We start from the raw sequence: 19,520 nt of genomic DNA, 5'->3' as shown, positions 1-19,520 counted from the left end.
CCGGTTAATAGATTATCAACTTTTAAAAAACTATAATTTAAAAGCTTTCTGGATAAAAAACGGTTTTAAATTTAATTTGAATAGCCAATAATTTTTTAAAACTGTTTGTAAGTCTACCAAATGATAATAGAAGTAATATAATCTGCAAAGCAACACATGATTTTAAATTATTGTTCAAAATGTTTTATTTTCAGTAGATTTGCCAAAAAAAAGAACAACATTATTTTGAGTCGTAATAAGTAGCTCTGAGTAAATTAAAGATTTTCAATTTATTCTTCTTAGTGCAGTCTCGAATAAATGAATGTGATTTTCATTTGTAACTAATCCTTGGGCTTTCTTGTCTTCCGCTTCTTCGTTCGACTTTTGTTGAATACTTATTAAATGGTTGTGATGGTGCACATTTCTTATAAGAGCCACGCACTTCAGTTTTCAGCTAAACAGCCAATTAATTGTTAAAGTAGGAATCGAATGAGCTCCCACAAATGCACAGATAATCTTGAATGCCAGAAAACTTCAGAGTAATCAGCTGATGGCTATTTAAAAACGAAATATTGATTTGATGCAATTTTAATGATGTGGGTTCCTAACTAGGTCGACTAATTTTTTTTTGGCCTGCCCTCGTTCGCTGTTGCTGCTTCTGTTGTTGTTAGTGCTGTTGCCCATCGAGCAATTTGATCCCCTAATGTTGGCAAGAATCACGTGTCTCGATTATGATTTACTTTTTCCATATCAGCTGACCCCTTTTCATTCGATGTAGACAGCATCTGCAAGCACATTTTCAAATGGGGAATCGGAACCTGACCTTGTTCAGGCTTCTTAAATTTCAAAACAACAAGAAAGCAACAACTTGTTGCTCGCTAGCCCAAATTACTAATTGATGTTAAAGCCATTTGTGATAAACCCAACTAATTGAAATATCGAATCATTTGCCTGCGATGGAAAAGTTAAAAATACTTCCATGCACATATGTCTGTACATATGTACGAGTACAGACGTTTTATTAAATCGTTTATTTTATTTTATTAATGGTTCGTTAAGAGGCGGCCAAGTAGTTTACAAGCCGGTGATGGTGTTCTGGAATCAAAAATATATGCTATTAGCACCATCTAAGTAGAACATGAGATTGAACTTACGGCGAGATCGCCAAGAGCTTCATTGATCTTATCGACATAGGGAGCAGCGACATTGGCAGCCTTAGCAATGGTCTTGGCACTGATGGCCTACGGAAGGAACATGTTTGGAGAAGGGTAGCAATAAAGTGAATTATACTATAGATATGATTTAAAAATACTTACACCACCCTCACCAATAATTGAAGCACCGTCGGACTGTTAGAAGAAAGGGCATTGCTAAATCAAAGTTTGGGATTGAAAAACTTTAATACATACCGCAACGCTTTGTGCCTCAGGCTCAGCAACGAAACGAGGTTGGGGCTTCACATATTCATCCTCAGCGACAGGCACAGGCTTCTCATATTTGTCCTCGACAGGTACAGGCTTTACAAACTCAAAGCGAGGCTGGGGCTTCACATAATCATTCTCCTCAGGAACGAAGCGAGGCTGGGGCTTCACATACTCGTTCTCCTCTTCAGCTCTCACACCAGTGATAGTATTCTAAATTCGAAAAACATTATTAAAAGAACAATATTGAGTTGGGAGAGATTTATTCACAGCGAGATCACCAAGTCCATTGGCAACTCCTCCCAAAACAGCACCGATTAGGTTTTGAGCTTCGGGCTTAACATAATCATTCTCCTCCACAGGATTGAACCAAGGCTCAGGCTTCTGATATTTATCCTCGACAGGTACAGGCTTTACAAACTCAAAGCGAGGCTGGGGCTTCACATAATCATTCTCCTCAGGAACGAAACGAGGCTGGGGCTTCACATATTCGTTCTCCTCTTCAGCTCTCACACCAGTGATAGTATTCTACAAGTAAATTCGAAAAACATTATTAAAATAACAATATTGAGTTGGGAGAGATTTACTCACAGCGAGATCACCAAGTCCATTGGCAACTCCTCCCAAAACAGCACCGATTAGGTTTTGAGCTTCGGGCTTAACATAATCATTCTCCTCCACAGGATTGAACCAAGGCTCAGGCTTCTGATATTTATCCTCGACAGGTACAGGCTTTACAAACTCAAAGCGAGGCTGGGGCTTCACATAATCATTCTCCTCAGGAACGAAGCGAGGCTGGGGCTTCACATACTCGTTCTCCTCTTCAGCTCTCACACCAGTGATAGTATTCTAAATTCGAAAAACATTATTAAAAGAACAATATTGAGTTGGGAGAGATTTATTCACAGCGAGATCACCAAGTCCATTGGCAACTCCTCCCAAAACAGCACCGATTAGGTTTTGAGCTTCGGGCTTAACATAATCATTCTCCTCCACAGGATTGAACCAAGGCTCAGGCTTCTGATATTTATCCTCGACAGGTACAGGCTTTACAAACTCAAAGCGAGGCTGGGGCTTCACATAATCATTCTCCTCAGGAACGAAGCGAGGCTGGGGCTTCACATATTCATCCTCAGCGACAGGCACAGGCTTCTCATATTTGTCTGAGACAGGTTCAGGCTTAACAAATTCATCTCCTTGAGCGACAAAGCGAGGCTGGGGCTTCACATACTCGTTCTCCTCTTCAGCTCTCACACCAGTGATAGTATTCTACAAGTAAATTCGAAAAACATTATTAAAAGAACAATATTGAGTTGGGAGAGATTTACTCACAGCGAGATCACCAAGTCCATTGGCAACTCCTCCCAAAACAGCACCGATTAGGTTTTGAGCTTCCGGCTTAACATAATCATTCTCCTCCACAGGATTGAACCAAGGCTCAGGCTTCTGATATTTATCCTCGACAGGTACAGGCTTTACAAACTCAAAGCGAGGCTGGGGCTTCACATAATCATTCTCCTCAGGAACGAAGCGAGGCTGGGGCTTCACATATTTATCTTCAGCGACAGGCAAAGGCTTCTCATACTTGTCTGAGATAGGTTCGGGCTTTACAAATTCATCTTCTTGAGCGACAAAGCGAGGCTGGGGTTTCACATATTCGTCCTCCTCATTCAGCTTGATGTGGGTGATAGCATTCTAATGCAGAATCCAATGAAATATATATTAAAATTATTCTATTTTTCAAAATAATGCGACAGTAGGACTCACAGCCAGATCACCCAAAGCATTAGCCATAGCGCTCAAAATGTTTTGAGTTTCGGGGTCCACAAAATAGGGTTCAGGCTTAGTACGGCGATGCAACTGAAAGGAAAAGTATTTTCCATTTTAAAGGAATTTCACAATATTCAACATTTTAAATTCTTTTATACTCTACCTTCTCTATATGCACGTGATGATGAACAACAGTTTGCGGTTCAGGCTGTGCCGCCTGAACAGTATTCTCGAGCTGATGGATGATCTTCTCACCGGCCACGGCAACTTGTGACACGTCACTCATAACGCCACCGATACTGATGGTACCGGCATTGGCCTGGTGTGCGACCAATACTATAGCCAAAATGGCTAAAACTTTGAATCCTTGCATGTTCTTTCTCTGGGTTTACTTTAAAAGTACTGAGTAAAAGCTGATGAAGAAGCATTATTTATAGGCGTTTATTATCTATTCTTGAATCGTCAATAGACAAGCTATCGCATAGTGAAGTGTGCCAAGCTGTTAGTAAAATCCCAAAATAAAATAAAAAAATAAACTAAACAATTTGATATCAATTCTGAACCGTAGAGTAGATCGCTCGACTCTTGTATACACTACAATTGTAACTAAGAAATAGGAAAATAAAAGTGAGGTCGACAGTTTCTATGACAGCTATACAATAAAGGTTTGTAATAGACGGAAAGGAAAAAGCCTTCAATTTTGGGATCCCTAGCTGTTATACTTCAAGAGATATAGAGGCTCATACGTGCAGACAAGTAATCAGGCGTCATGCCACGCTCTTATCTATTCTGTCTATTACATACATTACCATCTTTTTAGTATACCTTTTGCTTTCAAGGTATAAAATAGTATCAAAAATGTGTCATGTACTCGTGGTATTCAAATGTTGCTATCACAAGTAAAATCAAGCCAGTCGAGTTCAAGTACCTCTTGTTGGGGGAATGACTTGAACTAATGGGGCAAAGGCGTAATTTCTGATTGATAGTTGAATAGATTATCTGAAGCAAACATAAATATTTCGCACATAGTCACACATTGACGGTTATTTCCAAGACGATAACAACTTCCTTTTGAAATGAAACATTTATTTGTTTTGAAAATTAATGCACTAAATATCTTCACCCTTGAGTGGAAAGTATTTATAGGGTTTGATGGGTCCCGGCCCCTTTGTACGAACTGACCGTACATTGTGCTCTTCAAACGACTTTTGCTGCTCGTCATTTTGCTGCTTGGGATTTCTATAGTTCTTGAAATCGAAATTTAAAAAGTATTTCGGTTGCTTGCGATGTTGTTTTCCCTGTGTGGCATTACCCGCGGCCTTGGAGTAGGTAAATCGTATAAAAGCATTGTCAGCGGGCTGTATTTTAAAGGCCTTTTTATTGCCAGTGCTGGAAACATTCGCGAAAAAGTCCTCAAAATTATTCTGCAATTATATTCGATGAACTATTATTATTCAGGAATCCTTCCCGAGAGCACTTACAAATTTCTTGATTAGCTTTTTATTTTCAATCACATTAATGCGCAGCTTTTTCTGCATATCAGCGGCCATTTCATGCATAGATCTACTCAAGGCCCCAAGCTGTCGGTCTTTCGGTAAGGCGAGGAACGCGGCTAGGGAAAAACACAAAACTTTAAGAGCTAACATTGCTCAGCTAGTGGCATATACTACATGTTTTGGTTTACGTTAGAAAATCGGAGCTTAATATTCGATTGGTTATGGCAGCAAATAATCTTACGCTCTACACTAAAGGGTGCACCATGATGTGTGCATTGTGTGTTATGCAACACTCATATATGTGAATTGACGGGAACGTGTGAATCGTCTGTTTGTCTGTATGATCCTTAATATCCTTGGAACTATAATAGTCAGGAACACCAAATTTTTTAATACACTTTTAATAAAAACAACTATTTTGTTTAAAATGATGAAAAATAACAGCTGCCTTAAAAGAAAATTGTTATTAAAAACGACTATATATTGAAGTTTTATCAAAATCGCAATATTATTAGGGCAAAATTTATTCGTTGTGTTAATCCTCTTTTTATTAAATACGATAATCAAGCTCGATATTTATTAGTCTTTAATACATATATACTTGTTATCAAATTATATAAGAGGCGTGCGCTCGCGTCGGCATTGTTTTATAGTTTGTTTTAATTTCGTATCAAATTATAGATTAGCTCTACCCTAAGACCTTACACATCGCCTTCTTCCTTCATTGTCTGATTCACGAATTGGACTTGCTGCCCTTTTTGGCTGTCGCATTATTTTGGGAGGGTTTGGAGACGGCAATTTTGCTTCGTGGCTTAAATGTGGGGGCAGTCTTAGCAATAGGTTCGGATTTACGCTTAGTCCTGAGCATATGTTCGCGTCGTTCCCTTTTTTTTTCCGCTCTCTGCAACTGATCGAGTTCATCCTATATGTAATGGGTATACAAGCCTAAATGAGAATGTCTGATATTTTTTTACTTCCAGCCTACCAGATCTTCCCGTAGAATTTTTGACCACTTCGCCAAGTCCATGTTCAATATTTGCGCCTTCGCAGCCGCCTTATCAATGACCTGAATAGCTTCATCTAAAGTATCACCAATCCGCCCTATATTGATAGCAGCCAACCCTAGCGTAAATAGACTCAGCAGTGGAAGCAAGAGTAGCGCAGACCACATTGCTAGCAGCTAAGGAACCGAAGACCAACTGCGGTTTTAAGAAATAATCTCCCGATTACAACTATGTCGAATCAATTATGCTTCAATTCATGCATTCTTGCATTCTCTTTTATTTAATCAAAGTATTTACCAAATTGCACATTTATATCCTTCTTCATGGTCTTGTGTAACTGAGAAGTGAAATATATTTTAATTTTGGAACTGAAGACTACAGCGAATACTCACAGATGCTGCTAACGTATATAAGGAAAGCCCCAACAGGATAACAAAAAATGTAACTACCAATTGCATTTTCCACCTCCGATTGTTAAGTCTAAGACTTTTTGTTTGAAACTGTATTTAATAATTTCTATTGAGCTTATATCTGATGATCGATAGGTATACACGTCTTGCGGTAAGAATACTGAAAAATCAGTTGGTTATAGAAACGGTCTATTTATAAAGAAACGGTCTGTTTTTAAAAAGTCAAGTTAATCTTTTAGTCATCAACCATTTCATATTAAGATATTGCCGTAGAATTTTTGCCCACTACTATTTTTTTTAATAACTGCCCCTTCGCAACTGCCTTATCAATGACCCCAATAGCTTCACCTAAAGTTTCAAAATAATCTCCCGATTATAACTAACACATGTAGGATCAATTATGCTTCAATTTTTAATGCATTCTCTTTATTGATACTTTATCAATTTTAACCCTTCTTTGGGTCATCCTTCTTTACTACATTGTGATCCTGAGAAGTGAAATATATTTTAATTTTGGAACTGAAGACTGCAACGAATACTCACAGATTGTGCCAACGCATATGAGGAAAGCCCCAACAGGATAACAAAATATATTACCAATTGCATTTTCCACTTCTGATTGTTAAGTCCAAGACGGGTTGTTTGAAACTGTAGTAAATAATTTCTAGTGAGTTTATATATGATGACCCATAGGCATATAGCGGCAAAAATGCTGAAAAATCAGTTGGTCATGGTTGGTTGGCGATTGCATTAGAAACGGTATGTTTTTAAAATGTCAAGTTAAACATTTTGTCATATTAAGTTTTTCCAAGATCTTGCCGTAGAATTTTTGCCACTTTCATTTTTATAGACTGTACCCAAAGGGTGAAAGGCTATACTAGTTTTGTGCGAATGTATGTAACACACAGAAGGAGGCGTGGCAGACCCCACAAAGTATATATATTCTTGATCAGGGTGACCAGCCGAGTCGATATAGCCATGTCCGTCTGTCCGTCTGTATGAGCGCAAGTATCTCGGAAGGTACAAGAGCTAGAATAACCAAACTCGGTATCCAGATTCCCATAAGCCCTAGGCAGGTCAAGTTTATTATTTTATTCTGATACACCCCCCCCTCCCACTCCCCCGCAATTCGTGTTTTTGTTTATTATAACGAACACATGTAGGATCAATTATGCTTCAATTTTTAATGCATTCTCTTTATTGATACTTTATCAATTTTAACCCTTCTTTGGGTCATCCTTCTTTACTACATTGTGATCCTGAGAAGTGAAATATATTTTAATTTTGGAACTGAAGACGGCAACGAATACTCACAGATTGTGCCAACGCATATGAGGAAAGCCCCAACAGGATAACAAAATATATTACCAATTGCATTTTCCACTTCTGATTGTTAAGTCCAAGACGGGTTGTTTGAAACTGTAGTAAATAATTTCTAGTGAGTTTATATATGATGACCCATAGGCATATAGCGGCAAAAATGCTGAAAAATCAGTTGGTCATGGTTGGTTGGCGATTGCATTAGAAATGGCCAGTTTTATAAAGGTCTGAAAATTATTCTAAAATTCATATGAGTTCTCAACATTAACTTAAACTTTATTTATTCAACTATTTCATATTAAGTTGTTCTAAGAGCCCTATAATTATAGTGTATGGTCGTGCGTGGTTTATGGTGCTCGCAAAATAAATTAATATTTTGGGTCCTTGTATTGAGAATAATTAAGTGCATGGAGCTATGTAAATGATTTAAGAACGTTGGAAGATGGATTCACACAAAATATGTGAGCATTAGAAGCAAGTGGATGGATTGAACAAACTGCCTCGAGTACTCCGCTGATACCACGCCTTGATTGTCTGATAATGTTACAGATGGGGCACAATGTGATTACGGATTTTAACAAATTATTAAGAGCTTCGCAGAATTCTTATTATCTTTAAAAAATGCCATACAGGCATTGCAAGCGTGCTTAATCGTTCTTGTGGTGCTTTCAAGTTTTTTAAAACTCTAACTACCTTAAATATCTTAATGCCTTTATGGAGACACGTATGTGTTTCGAACTAGAAGTTATGTATACCCAGAAGTATTATATTGGAATAGTTGGTGCAACTCAATAAACTAATCAAACCATTCAGTTTATGTTATCATCTGCTTATCTTTTTTAGTCTGAAATGATGGAAAAATGCGTGACACTTCTTCGTCACTTCTAGACTAAGTTTATCAAAATTAATTAAATCGTTTGCAGATAAAGCTTCAATGACTGGAACAATAATATTGGCGTATTCTGGAGACTTCGATGACTTTGTGGTAGTGATGTCATTCTATAAGTTCTGTTCACTACAAGTAGATCGCGGAAAGCGCAAGAAGTCTCTGTAGAGGCAATATAAATCACGCATGCCAGCTGGTATAAATTGCACATTTAATGAATAAATCTTGTATTCTGTATTAAAAATAAATCATTCTTTTAGAAGCTAAACACCGACTTGATATGCGTATGAAATATTTGTGACACGATTGCTGAAGTTCTACATCGGAATGTACTGATATTTCATATAAATTTGAAAATAAATAAACTTTTTAATTTTAACTCGTGACTTATATTCTTATTATATCTAAGATTAAATGAGGCACAAAAAAAATACGATGATAACCGATTGAAATAATTATATTTCTCAGTAACATTATGAACTTATTGTTTGGGGTCTCCTCTGCGATTCTCAGTATGAGCAGCTAAAGTCAATAGAAGAAGAAATAATCGTCAATCCAAGAACATTAGAATTGTTCTCGTAGAGGAATCAAAACAAAAAGTGTTTCAAAATGTTAAAAAAATAATAGGCGTGCATCAATTTTCTAACCGTATTTATTCTATTAGTTCTAAAGTCGTTTCGAGTACCTACATATTCATATATAGCATATATGTACATGGTTCTATCCCTTTTTTGGACTTCGCCTGTGCTTCCTTTGGGGAAACTCAAACTTTATGCTCATACCGGATTTCATGCTGATCGTTTGGGAAGGACCGCCACTCCCGCCTCTGACTTCGCTTTCAACATATTTCCCAAGTTTTTTCTACAATTAAATAGAATGCAGAGTGTGAGGTATAAATAGAGCTGTGCAGAGCCACTTACAAACTCCTTTTCGATCTGCCTACTATGTTTTGCGGATATTGGAATTTCGTGCTCCATATGGTCGGCCATTACATGCATTACGTTCTCCAAATTTTCCGAGTTGAAGGCGTTCGTTGCTCGCTGTTGGTTCAGAAATAACAGCAAGATTAGTAAAGTGAATGTGTTTGGAGTCGTCATTTCTTCTTCACAACATGGCGACAACTCATTAGGCCCCCTGATTAACGCTTCGCATATTCACAGGCATGGCTTGATTAAAATTGTTCCAAAGACTTTAATGGCCATTATCCATGGCTGTAAATCGCTTCGTTGCAGCGTCGCCACAAAATGCGATCAAACTGGGAATTGTGTCAAATGTTCTATATAAAGTTAATATTCTTACATTCGCATTATTCGTGCCACCCCCGCTGGCGGCCTTGTGGCGTTTAGGCCGTAAGCGTTAAAGCATTTATTGTGATTTTTATGCAGCCCGCAATCTTTTTAATACAGTTTTGCATAAAAAAGTTCCCACCGGCCGCAGTTACAGTTATACTCTCCTAATGTAAACAAGTTATAAAATACTCGTAAACGGCAAACTATAGCGTTGCCCCATAAAAATGCTATAAAATATGCTGCAGTCCTAAAAAATAAAAGGGAAAAGGTTCGTTCTTTTTATGTACCGCTTGTGAATTTGCGAAATGCAAAAATCATAAAAAAGCGCAACGTGCGGCCAGGACAAGGGGTCGAGGGTTGGATATTCCGGGGACCGGGCCACGTCAAAGGTGTCTGCCCTTTTGTGTATTTTTGTTGTTCATTATCGCAAAATCAAAATGCGTTTGTCAATGAATTAGAATCGCTTCAATGCCAGCATCGGATCGTAAAACAAATGTTGCTTCGCCAACGACGACGCACTTCTCTTATGTTGGGGAATACGAGTAGTTTTGAATGCCTTACGGAATCGGGTTTAAGTATTTTTTTATGATACTATAAACGTCGTGTAAGTTTGTAGGCTGGAAATTGTTATTGTTCCGCATAATGTGATTACATGACTCTACGTGTGAGTAGATGGAAGAAACAGCTTATAGAGAACTAAGTAGATGCCAGTCGAGTAGGCTTAATCGAACTGTTAAAAACGATGCATTATATGTGATTAAAAACTGCATTAAGTTGACTTATTTACTTATTTTTAAGAAACTTCTATAAAACCTTCTATGGAATACAAGCAACAAAAAAGAAAACACTTAAGAAAGTGCAGAAGTGCTTTCATTTTGAAATTTATAAAATAATCATAAAAGGTTTTCTGTCATTTTCATAAACAATTCGTTAGCTTAATGTTTAGAAAAATGGCTTAATTTCTAAAGATTTTGAAGAAAATGTGTATCCATAAGATTATCAAAAACAAAAATACATACAAAATTTGTTATTTGATTAAAATTGTTTATTTTATTTAAAATAATCACCTTACGACTCAATATTGTATTGCGTTTTGTGTCGGTTAGAATAGCTTCGTCGTCCTTAGAGCTCTGTTTTGATTGACAAATGCATTTTCCCAAAAATGTTATGGTTAAAGTACGTTTTTTTTTGTTGTGCCAAAAATGAGTAATAATTGCCGAAAACGGCGAATACTCTGCAACAAATGTTTCAAAAAACCGACATAAAAAGCAGCATAAGTCGTTTGGTCAGGTTAAATGCACTCCTAATGAATTATTCCCTTCGAAATATTGTTAAGTTTATGCGCATCTTGATGCTTTTATTCGACACTTTGTCTTTGGTAAAGGGTCGTATTAAAAACAACACTTTCTTTCATAGTAATGATTTATTTTTATATTTAAATTCTGAAAAATTTTGGTTAATTTTTGTATTGATAAGCGCAGTGCTATTTGTGTGAAAAAATGTTGCTTTTATTTATTCGATTGTCATGAAATGTTCATGAGATATCGTCAATATATGGCGCCACCAAAAAGTTCTGCATTCTTTGGTTATTTATAAAAGAAGTGTGCCATTTAAGTTATAATATATTTATTTACTATGATGTAATTTTTTTAAAATCCTATTTATATATGTTCAATATACATTAATTGAACATTTAAATAATGTACAACACAAAACTGAATTAAAAATAATTGAATAGAATTAAGGTAGAAAATTATTATCAATAAAACATCTGTTCAAACACACTATGTTGACATTTATAAGTATTTTTAAACTATAAAAACACACTTGTTAAGTACTATAGATAAGGTTTTATAGCCTAAACTGTTTATTGTTAACTAATAAAATTTATGAGTCCAATTATTCTGAATAAATGAAATGAAATTAATTCTAAGATTTATAATGTTTACACAGAAATTAATGAACATGCTAATTACTCAAATTTGGATGTAAATACTTGCATTATCAAGCAATAAAATCAAATCAAATAACTGATAATGTAAGGCCGTCGACACTAAAACGTATTTAATAATCTAATAACAACAACAAGTACGGCCAGAAAAGCCACTTGTGCATATGACTCAGAAGTAAGAATAGTAGGTAAATGAAAATGTGTAACAAATGCAAGTAATTTGCTACGATTATAATTTTTTCCAATTTTCGTAAATTTTTTTGATTGTGTTTTCATTAATAAATCCATTTAGAAATATATATATTTTTATAAAAATTGTGTGTTTAGGCATTGCTTTGCACTTTACTATACATATTTTCTACTACCTTTTTCATGCACCGCGTCCACTTCTAACAGACATCACGGCAACACTCTATTGAAATCATCCCCAAAACTATGCCAAGAATACATGTTGTGTGGACTTTGTTTGCCTTTGAAATAAAATGTTCGTTTGACAGAGTCTACAAGCAAGGCAGCGTGGCCGAGCGGTCTAAGGCGCTGGTTTTAGGCACCAGTCCGAAAGGGCGTGGGTTCGAATCCCACCGCTGTCAGTGAAAAGAAAACTTTTTTGCTTTGAACTGTTATTTCTAATGCCTGATGAGCGGGAATTGTAATGAATTTTGTGTTTTAGTTAGAAATGACAATTTTATTATTTTTTTTTTTTGGTTCTTACGCACTTAAATTATGGAAGTAGAATGATTCTATGTTTATATCGATTGGCTGTCAAGTGCCATCTAGGGGAAGCGGGCGCCAACCGGCAGCGTGGCCGAGCGGTCTAAGGCGCTGGTTTTAGGCACCAGTCCGAAAGGGCGTGGGTTCGAATCCCACCGCTGTCAGCAAGAGATTGATTTTTTTAATGGAAAGACTTTTTTAAATAGAATGCTTATTAATTTTTGTGAAATAAAATTCTAGTTGCCAGTAAAATTAATTTTTTTTCTTAATTTAAATACAATAATATTAATCTAGAACTAATATAAATCTGATTTAAGTTAATTAATTAGAAAAAGAGTGCATTTATTTTTATTAGACCAGAGAATATTTAGAGGCCAGACCAAGCTTTTATTAACCTTCTGTTTTGATAGAGCAAAACATTATTTGCTCTTAAATTGTTATTTTATAGATATTTTATATATTTTAGTATGAAAGAAAAATCTGTGATGCAAATGTCTCACAAACCTTAAGATACTATTTATTTAATTTTTTTTTATTTTTACTATTTATTTATTTAAAGAGCTTGACATATTTTACCTCTGACCTACGTGTTTAATTTTGGATTGTGTGTTGCATTCTTTAGCGCACCCTTAGAATATTTCAATATTTCGGCTATCGGTAAGAATATTCGTTATTGTAGAGTTTTTGATGCAATTCCGCCTTTGCAAAAATACGAAATTGCTGTTCTACTAACCCAATACAAAATCTGTATTGCATGCAACATGCTTTTCATCGTATTTTTTATTGCACAACTAATTATACACAGCGCACGCCCTCCCCACGCCTATTTTCCGCCACAGACGTTTATCTGGCATTGACATTTTCCGCGTGCTCTGACTTAACTCTTGCCTTAACCCTTTTTGTGGTAACATGTTGATCTCGTTAGCGTGCAGGGCGACCGCGACCCGCCGCGAATTGAAATGAAAGGGAAATGGCAGGAAATTAAAAAGGTTTGCGGCCACCACAACTAGCCCATGTCTGTCGCCTTAATCCTTTTTCGGGCTTAAGGACCGCGCTATTTGACTGCGTCGAGAATATATCAAATGTTCTGCAAATGCGTTTGAAAGTCATTAAATTCATCTGTTTCATTGGTTTGTTGCGGTTCTAATTTGCGGAGACGCAGGTATCAAATTTCTAGCATATTTCAATTGTTATCAGTTAAAAGGGCATAGGGGTTGGGCATTTAGGCAGAGTGGCGCGATTGCTGAGTTGGGTATAAAATGTACAAATTGATTCACAAAACCACAGTCTACTTACGCTTAACTTTTGATATTGCTTTGAGTATAACCTCAAGGAAATTTGAATAAGAGAATAGTAGGACTTTCAAAGTAAATAATGAAATATTTTATGGGAGGCAAACACAGAAAATCCTCTCCCATAAAATGTCAACATAATTTTAATTCAAAGGTATCAAAGAAAGGTCATTGTTGAGTATCGCACTTTGTTGAGAGATTTGGTGAATACACCTCTACACAATGTTTTAAGGTAAAAATAATTTTTATCAACATATAATTTAAAATTTTCTTAAATTAAATGTACTGTAAAAATTCAAAAGCAATATCCAATAAGTGAAGTGTATAAATCAATATACAAAGAAGAAGATTTTTTTTTTACTTTTTTTCCAAAACATAAAGTACTTTTTTCAAATAAAAGTATACATATTTGCGAAAACCATATGGAACTATATTATTTCTTAGGTAAAATATTAATTAATGAATAATTTAATCCCTAAATATTTAAAAGCTTCCTTAATTATTAAATACTTAATGTGATTTTCTGTGCATTACTTGTACATGCTATTAAATGCTGCAACATATTTGCTGGATGTACCCTCCAATACTGATTTGAAAAAATGCTTAGCTCTGTTGGAGTTGAAGTACCTAGCTCTTGAATCACTAACGTAATCAAAGAAGGTCGGTAGAAGCTCTCTTTAATGCCTGTTAGTGTCAATACAGGTGATAAGAAGTTGGCCAAGAACAAAATATAGTCTTTGATATTTTCAAATAAACAATCACCAACTTAGAATGATATGCGAAAGATGTTTTCACAAAACATATTTAAACGTTTACACATTATATTAAAAAAAAAGAATGACAATGTAATTTTATAATTTAAAAAACAAAAAATACGGCTTACTCGTAAATTTCTTAGCGGGTGGTCAGCCGCAGTATCAAAACATACATATATTTTGGAGAGTCCCGAGATAAGTTAAACGATAACATCATGTGATGATGCTTTGCATAATATTAGCTGAAACATGTAGCTGAAAACATAGGAAACATGTTTTCTTTTTTTTCCATATTTAGATCGCGTGCCAAACGACACATTTGATTCACCGGAATCGAAAGTGAGTCCGCCATAAGCGTGTAACACCCGCAATTAGTTTTAAATTTAGTGGGAATTCTTTCGTAGTGACATTTTCGGGATTATTTCGGGTAAATCACAAAAGGTAAATCATCTGGATTGAATGCATCTTTTGAGCAGACGTGGAGTGAGACTAATGAAAATATAATTATTAATGTAAATAAATTTAAATAAAACTACAGACTCGACTGCGGTTTGACGCTTTACACATTTCCCCATGTTATGGAAATTTCCGTAACGTTTAGCCAAGCTACGCAGGCTTAGAATTGAAGATGCTCATTAGGAACTCGTTTATACAGCTATACAGAGAGAAAATGTTGTGAAATCATTTTCCATTTGCTTTCCTTTATGGATTATTATAATTACAAGTTTTGAAGTATTAAAAATTTGCATAAAATGAATTTCATTTTCTTTGTTCTGATATCAAAAATTTTTCCTTTAACCTGTGATAGCGATCTTAACAAAAGTGGGACCATCTCAGGATCTGTTGAGCTTTAAAATATTATCTTCTATGCCTTATGAATAACTCTTTGATATCCGATAAATTGTTAAACGAGTATTAGTTATTATTTAAAGTAATTTAATTTATCATTTAATTACTGTATTCGATATGATTGTTGGCACGCGGGGCGCTCGGTATTAGACCGAGTTTACTCAGACGCCTATTGAACTATTGTGATGTCTGATTATGATTAGCTTAACACGGCATTTTATTTGTGAAATTAATGATGAGGGCCAGTTCCCCTACTTGGAGCGTTGCCAGACCACCCAGATGTTCGCAGCATGGTTTGTCCAGGTACTGGATTCGTTTTCTAAGGATTCCAGAGCAGTTGATTGGAAGCTTACCATTTCTTCCTCATGACCAAATTTGTGGAAGAAATCATTCCATGAAATCATGCATCTTCTTGTCTATTCGACCTACGGTGCAGTGTTCAATTGAAACACCTATCCTATCCTGAATCCTGATCTCCAAAGTGTAGGATTTGGAATGTTTTCTTAGGATTGTAGGCTCTACTTTCCTTTCGAGTTAATACAACATTCGAACTGCAACTTGGCTTCAATGTAAAGACTTAGAAACAACTTAAAACAAAAATTTTATAAGAAAAAGTCCATTAATATGATTGAATCATTGACTAGAAAGCTAAATAGGGCGAATCTGTTTCTGTCTCTGAAAAATGTGTGTACATATTTTTATTCAAACTTAAAACTTTTGAGAAAAAAAAGTACCCCAAAAATACGCGATTGTCACCAATATTGGCCGACTAAGCCAATTTAAATGAAATGATCTCTTAATGGCAATAAAATGTACACTGCCTATTATTAATATCCAAGTATTTATATTCAGTTGGATTGGATTGATCATTTTAGTTCACAATAATTGAAGTGAAATAAGCTGCGGATCTAAGTATGTGAATCATTAAAAATAACTATTTTCCAAACTGCAAACAGCGATGCACATTTGTGCATAAACGCTTAGTAATTATAACGATTTTAATAATAGATCCGTGTAATGGCCTGCCCCGTCAATATTGGCGGCACAATAAACTGAATTACTGAATTACTCCATAAGTAATGTGCCGGCATGACTAAGGCACGCAAATTTCGAGAAACCAGAAGCCGTAGAAATATGTTAGTAATGTCGTTTAGTGGATTTTTGGAGCAAATGTCATTGGATTGAGGTTGAGAGGTAAGTTCAATGATCTCGCTGAACAAAATTTCCTTTATCAAGCAGCGATTTTATTGATTTGAGCTGACGATGTCAACCAATGACATGCGTATTTTGCTGAAATCCGGTCGATTTCATAATTTTTAGCATCTATTAAGAGTCATCATTCTGAGCGTTTAAGCCAGAAGTAACGCCCATTTACGCGTGAGCCCCCGTCTGCGAACAGATACGGTTCATTGATAGAACTAGCCGCAGAAGTTATTAGCCTTAGCCCCGAACCCCGGCCCTGGGCCGGGCCCGCTCTTAGCCATCAATAGCGCCAGCACCGGTTCTCAATATTCTGTTCAGCTCTCGCATTAAGCCGCTCGCTTCAAACTGGCTGCGGCTATAAAAGCCTTGCGATTCTTTGGCTGATCACACAGTTTTGTTGTGAACGTGAAGTGGATCGCGTGCGCCTCCATTTAATAATAATAAACAAATTATTACCGCATATAATATTATTAAGAAGTGTTAATTTGAACAAAAATGAAAGCGTTCGTGTGCATTTTAATCTGCCTGTTGAGTGCAAATTATGCGACAGCGCAATGTGAGTAAAAATACATCCCAGAAAAAAGGTGGCAATTAAATCCAAAGATTCAGATCATAAACTCGTTATAAGTTACAAGCTGGTCGGAAAAAATCCCAGAACCGATGGCGTTGGGAAAAGACACACAAATGCGTATCTGGAGGTGTCTCATGCGTTCAAATGCATATTCGTACACATGTGGAAAAGTTTTACAAGCTGACGCAGTCGAACCAGTCGGCAGATGAGCACGCGCTAATATATTCAAACGGGCCATTGTCCGGCTCGATTTGAATATTCAATAATAATGCTGATGAAAACAAAAAACGGGATTTGCTATTCCACCATTATATGACGCGCAAACAACTTGAAGAACAACTCATTTAAGCCGTGTGATTAATGAGTGGTAACTAAGTAGCAAATGCGTACTTCAAAATTAGGCTACACTGCAGGACCAAAAGTATTGTGATTAAATCAAAAAAGGAGACGTTTTTTGTTTAAAGAAACTAATGATTGGATAAATGCTTCGGTTTTTAATTCAAAATTCCATAAAAAGCTGATTCAGGCAACATTTTAGGATCAATTTTCAGGCAACATTTTAGGATCAATTTTCAGTTTACAAGCAATTTAAGCTAATTCGGACAGCATTTAAAAATTTGGTATTCACGATTAATTCACAATAATATACTTTCAATATAGACAACATTTATGAATCAATTTTCAACGTACTCGAATCCAAGATGCACATATATATTAGGTATAAGCAGGATACTTTGGTTTTCAATTCTAAATTCCACATAAAGCTAATTCAGATAACATTTTAGAAAAAATTTGTAACTTATTAATATACATGATACATTCACAATAATATACTTTCAATATAGACAACATTTCAGAATCTCTTTCAAACGTACAATTATATCCAGGATTGATTTACAATAATACTTGAAATGTATTTGTTATATTTGGGAGCAAAGAAATACTTTAGTTTTTAATTCGAAATTCCGAATACAGTGAATACAGACTTTATTTTAGAATCAATTTCAAACGTACTAGTATCCATAATAGATTAACAATAATATATTTTTAATACACTTTGGTTTTTATTTTGAAATTCCGAATAAAGCTAATTTAGACAGCATTGAATAACAATTATAAACTGGCAAAATAGATAACATTTAAGAATCAATTCCAAACGTACTAGTATCCACAATTAATTCACAATTATTAATAATATATTTGTTATATTAGGGACTAGAAAAATATTTCAGTTTTTAATTCAAAATTCCCCATAAAGCCAATTCAGACCTAATTTTGGAATAATTATAAAATGTGTCCATGCCAGATACACAATAACGTTTTTTACTCAAGTAAACTAATTTCGAAATTTCGCACCGTATCAGTTAATTATCATCTCATCCGCTCAACCTGTTAAGAAATAAGCATGCTAACTTAGAGGCTTGACGAGTCTTTATGTCTTTTCCCAGAAATTTTATGCTTTCTTACGAGCAGGCATTGAAGGGTAAATCCCAAAGAAGATTGCCGAAGAACTACACGTATTTGTGAAATTCAACAAATAACTTTATAAATTATTTGCTTAACTAAAGCATTTACGAGTACAGCTCGCTATCCCAACACAACTGAACGCTGCAATTCTCTTAACGAAGGAATTTAAAAGGATGATTATCCTACCTGAGAAGAACTTATAATCATAGATAATGTGTGACCAAAGCACTGTATCCCACCTGAGAAGAACATCATAGATAACCAACCATGTCCAACCATAAAGTCTTTAAAGTTTTATCCAGGTCTGAGGCTAAGAAGCTTACGAGAATTATCCCTCTTTAAATGAGAAAGTATGTGATATGCGAGAAAAAAAAATTGGTTCTCTAAGGTCTTATTCTTGATTCTTATCTTCACTACTGTGTTGTTAGTTTTCTTAGTCCCACCGAATTTGTTCAATTTTTGTTGACTTTACTGTTGCCGTTAAAACTGGCCACCCGCCCAAATGTGCAACCGCAAGAATGTCGCAAACTGTTTTGGTCGCGTGTTTTTCGCGTGCTTCCCCTTCGCATTGAGAACCAGATTTTTAACACAATGTTGCTATATATTTAATTCCTTTTCAGATGCACGTTGCGTGAATCCCAATCAGCGAGCTGGTCTCTGCGTTCACATTAACGATTGTCAGACTTTATATTCGGTGCTGAAGCAGCCCAACCTGTCGTCCAGTGTTAAGGAATTCATCAAAGCCTCCGGCTGTGGCATGGGCCGAGACAATCGACCTTTTGTCTGCTGTACTCAAGATACAGGCTATACGCGTAGCCGTCGACTCACTCCTTTCTTCAACGACTACGAGGATATTAATGCTGGGAACAACAATGATTTCTATTGGGAGGCACCGGCGCCAGCACCAACGCAGCCAACACGCTCATTGTTCTTCCCACAGGACGACTTCGGAACGAGGAACTTCAACAACTTTGATGAGGAGCCTCAAGTTCAGCCACCAGGCCGCAGCACTGGTGGGGTTCGGGGCAATGGCGATGGCGGTAGTTTGCTGCCTCAGCCACCAACTTGTGGAGGTGTGACCATAGTCAACAAAATCTATGGTGGCCAGGATACTGGGCTCAACGAGCATCCGTGGGTCGTGCTCTT

At 36.1% G+C, this 19,520-nt stretch overlaps 3 protein-coding genes, 2 long non-coding RNA genes and 2 other non-coding genes across 8 annotated transcripts; 3 read left to right on the top strand and 4 right to left on the bottom strand.

Moving 5' to 3' along the window:
* Window positions 1–925: 925 nt before the first annotated feature.
* LOC115620653 lies at window positions 926–3,554 on the bottom strand. 2 transcript variants are annotated; one of them, XM_030514003.1, is made up of 11 exons: window positions 3,334–3,554; window positions 3,168–3,260; window positions 2,733–3,095; window positions 2,628–2,669; window positions 2,307–2,522; window positions 1,992–2,249; window positions 1,671–1,928; window positions 1,389–1,613; window positions 1,296–1,328; window positions 1,134–1,220; window positions 926–1,074 (listed from the first exon to the last, which is right to left on the bottom strand). In XM_030514003.1, exons 1-11 carry the CDS (start codon window positions 3,541–3,543, stop codon window positions 1,054–1,056), a joined length of 1,806 nt encoding a protein of 601 aa, XP_030369863.1. In that variant the 5' UTR covers window positions 3,544–3,554; the 3' UTR covers window positions 926–1,053. The 2 variants fall into 2 exon arrangements, with proteins under 2 accessions (XP_030369863.1, XP_030369862.1); XM_030514002.1 differs by having other exon boundaries at window positions 2,307–2,669.
* Window positions 3,555–4,239: 685 nt separating this feature from the next.
* LOC115621696 lies at window positions 4,240–4,787 on the bottom strand. The gene is made up of 2 exons (XM_030515402.1): window positions 4,652–4,787; window positions 4,240–4,594 (listed from the first exon to the last, which is right to left on the bottom strand). Exons 1-2 carry the CDS (start codon window positions 4,727–4,729, stop codon window positions 4,280–4,282), a joined length of 393 nt encoding a protein of 130 aa, XP_030371262.1. The 5' UTR covers window positions 4,730–4,787; the 3' UTR covers window positions 4,240–4,279.
* Window positions 4,788–6,478: 1,691 nt separating this feature from the next.
* LOC115621693 lies at window positions 6,479–6,711 on the bottom strand. The gene is made up of 2 exons (XR_003995288.1): window positions 6,624–6,711; window positions 6,479–6,568 (listed from the first exon to the last, which is right to left on the bottom strand). It is a non-coding gene; the product is annotated as an uncharacterized LOC115621693 (long non-coding RNA).
* Window positions 6,712–7,249: 538 nt separating this feature from the next.
* LOC115621716 lies at window positions 7,250–7,482 on the bottom strand. Its single transcript, XR_003995290.1, has 2 exons — window positions 7,395–7,482; window positions 7,250–7,339 (listed from the first exon to the last, which is right to left on the bottom strand). It is a non-coding gene; the product is annotated as an uncharacterized LOC115621716 (long non-coding RNA).
* Window positions 7,483–12,036: 4,554 nt separating this feature from the next.
* Window positions 12,037–12,116, top strand: Trnal-uag. The gene has a single exon. It is a non-coding gene; the product is annotated as a tRNA-Leu (tRNA).
* A 205-nt stretch (window positions 12,117–12,321) lies between these two features.
* On the top strand, window positions 12,322–12,401 carry Trnal-uag. Its single transcript has one exon. It is a non-coding gene; the product is annotated as a tRNA-Leu (tRNA).
* A 4,430-nt stretch (window positions 12,402–16,831) lies between these two features.
* LOC115620248 lies at window positions 16,832–19,453 on the top strand. Its single transcript, XM_030513397.1, has 3 exons — window positions 16,832–16,892; window positions 18,995–19,392; window positions 19,448–19,453. Exons 1-3 carry the CDS (start codon window positions 16,832–16,834, stop codon window positions 19,451–19,453), a joined length of 465 nt encoding a protein of 154 aa, XP_030369257.1.
* The last annotated feature ends 67 nt before the right edge of the window (window positions 19,454–19,520 follow it).

The sequence above is a fragment of the Scaptodrosophila lebanonensis genome, unplaced genomic scaffold, assembly GCF_003285725.1.
Source record: "Scaptodrosophila lebanonensis strain 11010-0011.00,11010-0021.00 unplaced genomic scaffold, SlebRS2 tig00000024-arrow-pilon, whole genome shotgun sequence".
Lineage (NCBI taxonomy): Eukaryota > Metazoa > Arthropoda > Insecta > Diptera > Drosophilidae > Scaptodrosophila > Scaptodrosophila lebanonensis.
This window is presented reverse-complemented; position numbering and strand designations above follow the sequence as displayed.

Bases quoted from the DNA above. Each gene is read 5' to 3' on its own strand.
- LOC115620248 (XM_030513397.1), top strand. From the start codon at position 16,832: ATGAAAGCGTTCGTGTGCATTTTAATCTGCCTGTTGAGTGCAAATTAT. The intron at 16,893-18,994 runs GTGAGTAAAAAT...ATTCCTTTTCAG, and splicing joins AAATTATGCGACAGCGCAAT to ATGCACGTTGCGTGAATCCC.
- LOC115621696 (XM_030515402.1), bottom strand. From the start codon at position 4,729: ATGCATGAAATGGCCGCTGATATGCAGAAAAAGCTGCGCATTAATGTG. The intron at 4,595-4,651 runs GTAAGTGCTCTC...ATATAATTGCAG, and splicing joins AAAAGCTAATCAAGAAATTT to AATAATTTTGAGGACTTTTT.
- LOC115620653 (XM_030514002.1), bottom strand. From the start codon at position 3,543: ATGCAAGGATTCAAAGTTTTAGCCATTTTGGCTATAGTATTGGTCGCA. The intron at 1,929-1,991 runs GTGAGTAAATCT...ATTTACTTGTAG, and splicing joins ATGGACTTGGTGATCTCGCT to AATACTATCACTGGTGTGAG. The intron at 1,329-1,388 runs GTATGTATTAAA...TTCTTCTAACAG, and splicing joins CTGAGGCACAAAGCGTTGCG to TCCGACGGTGCTTCAATTAT.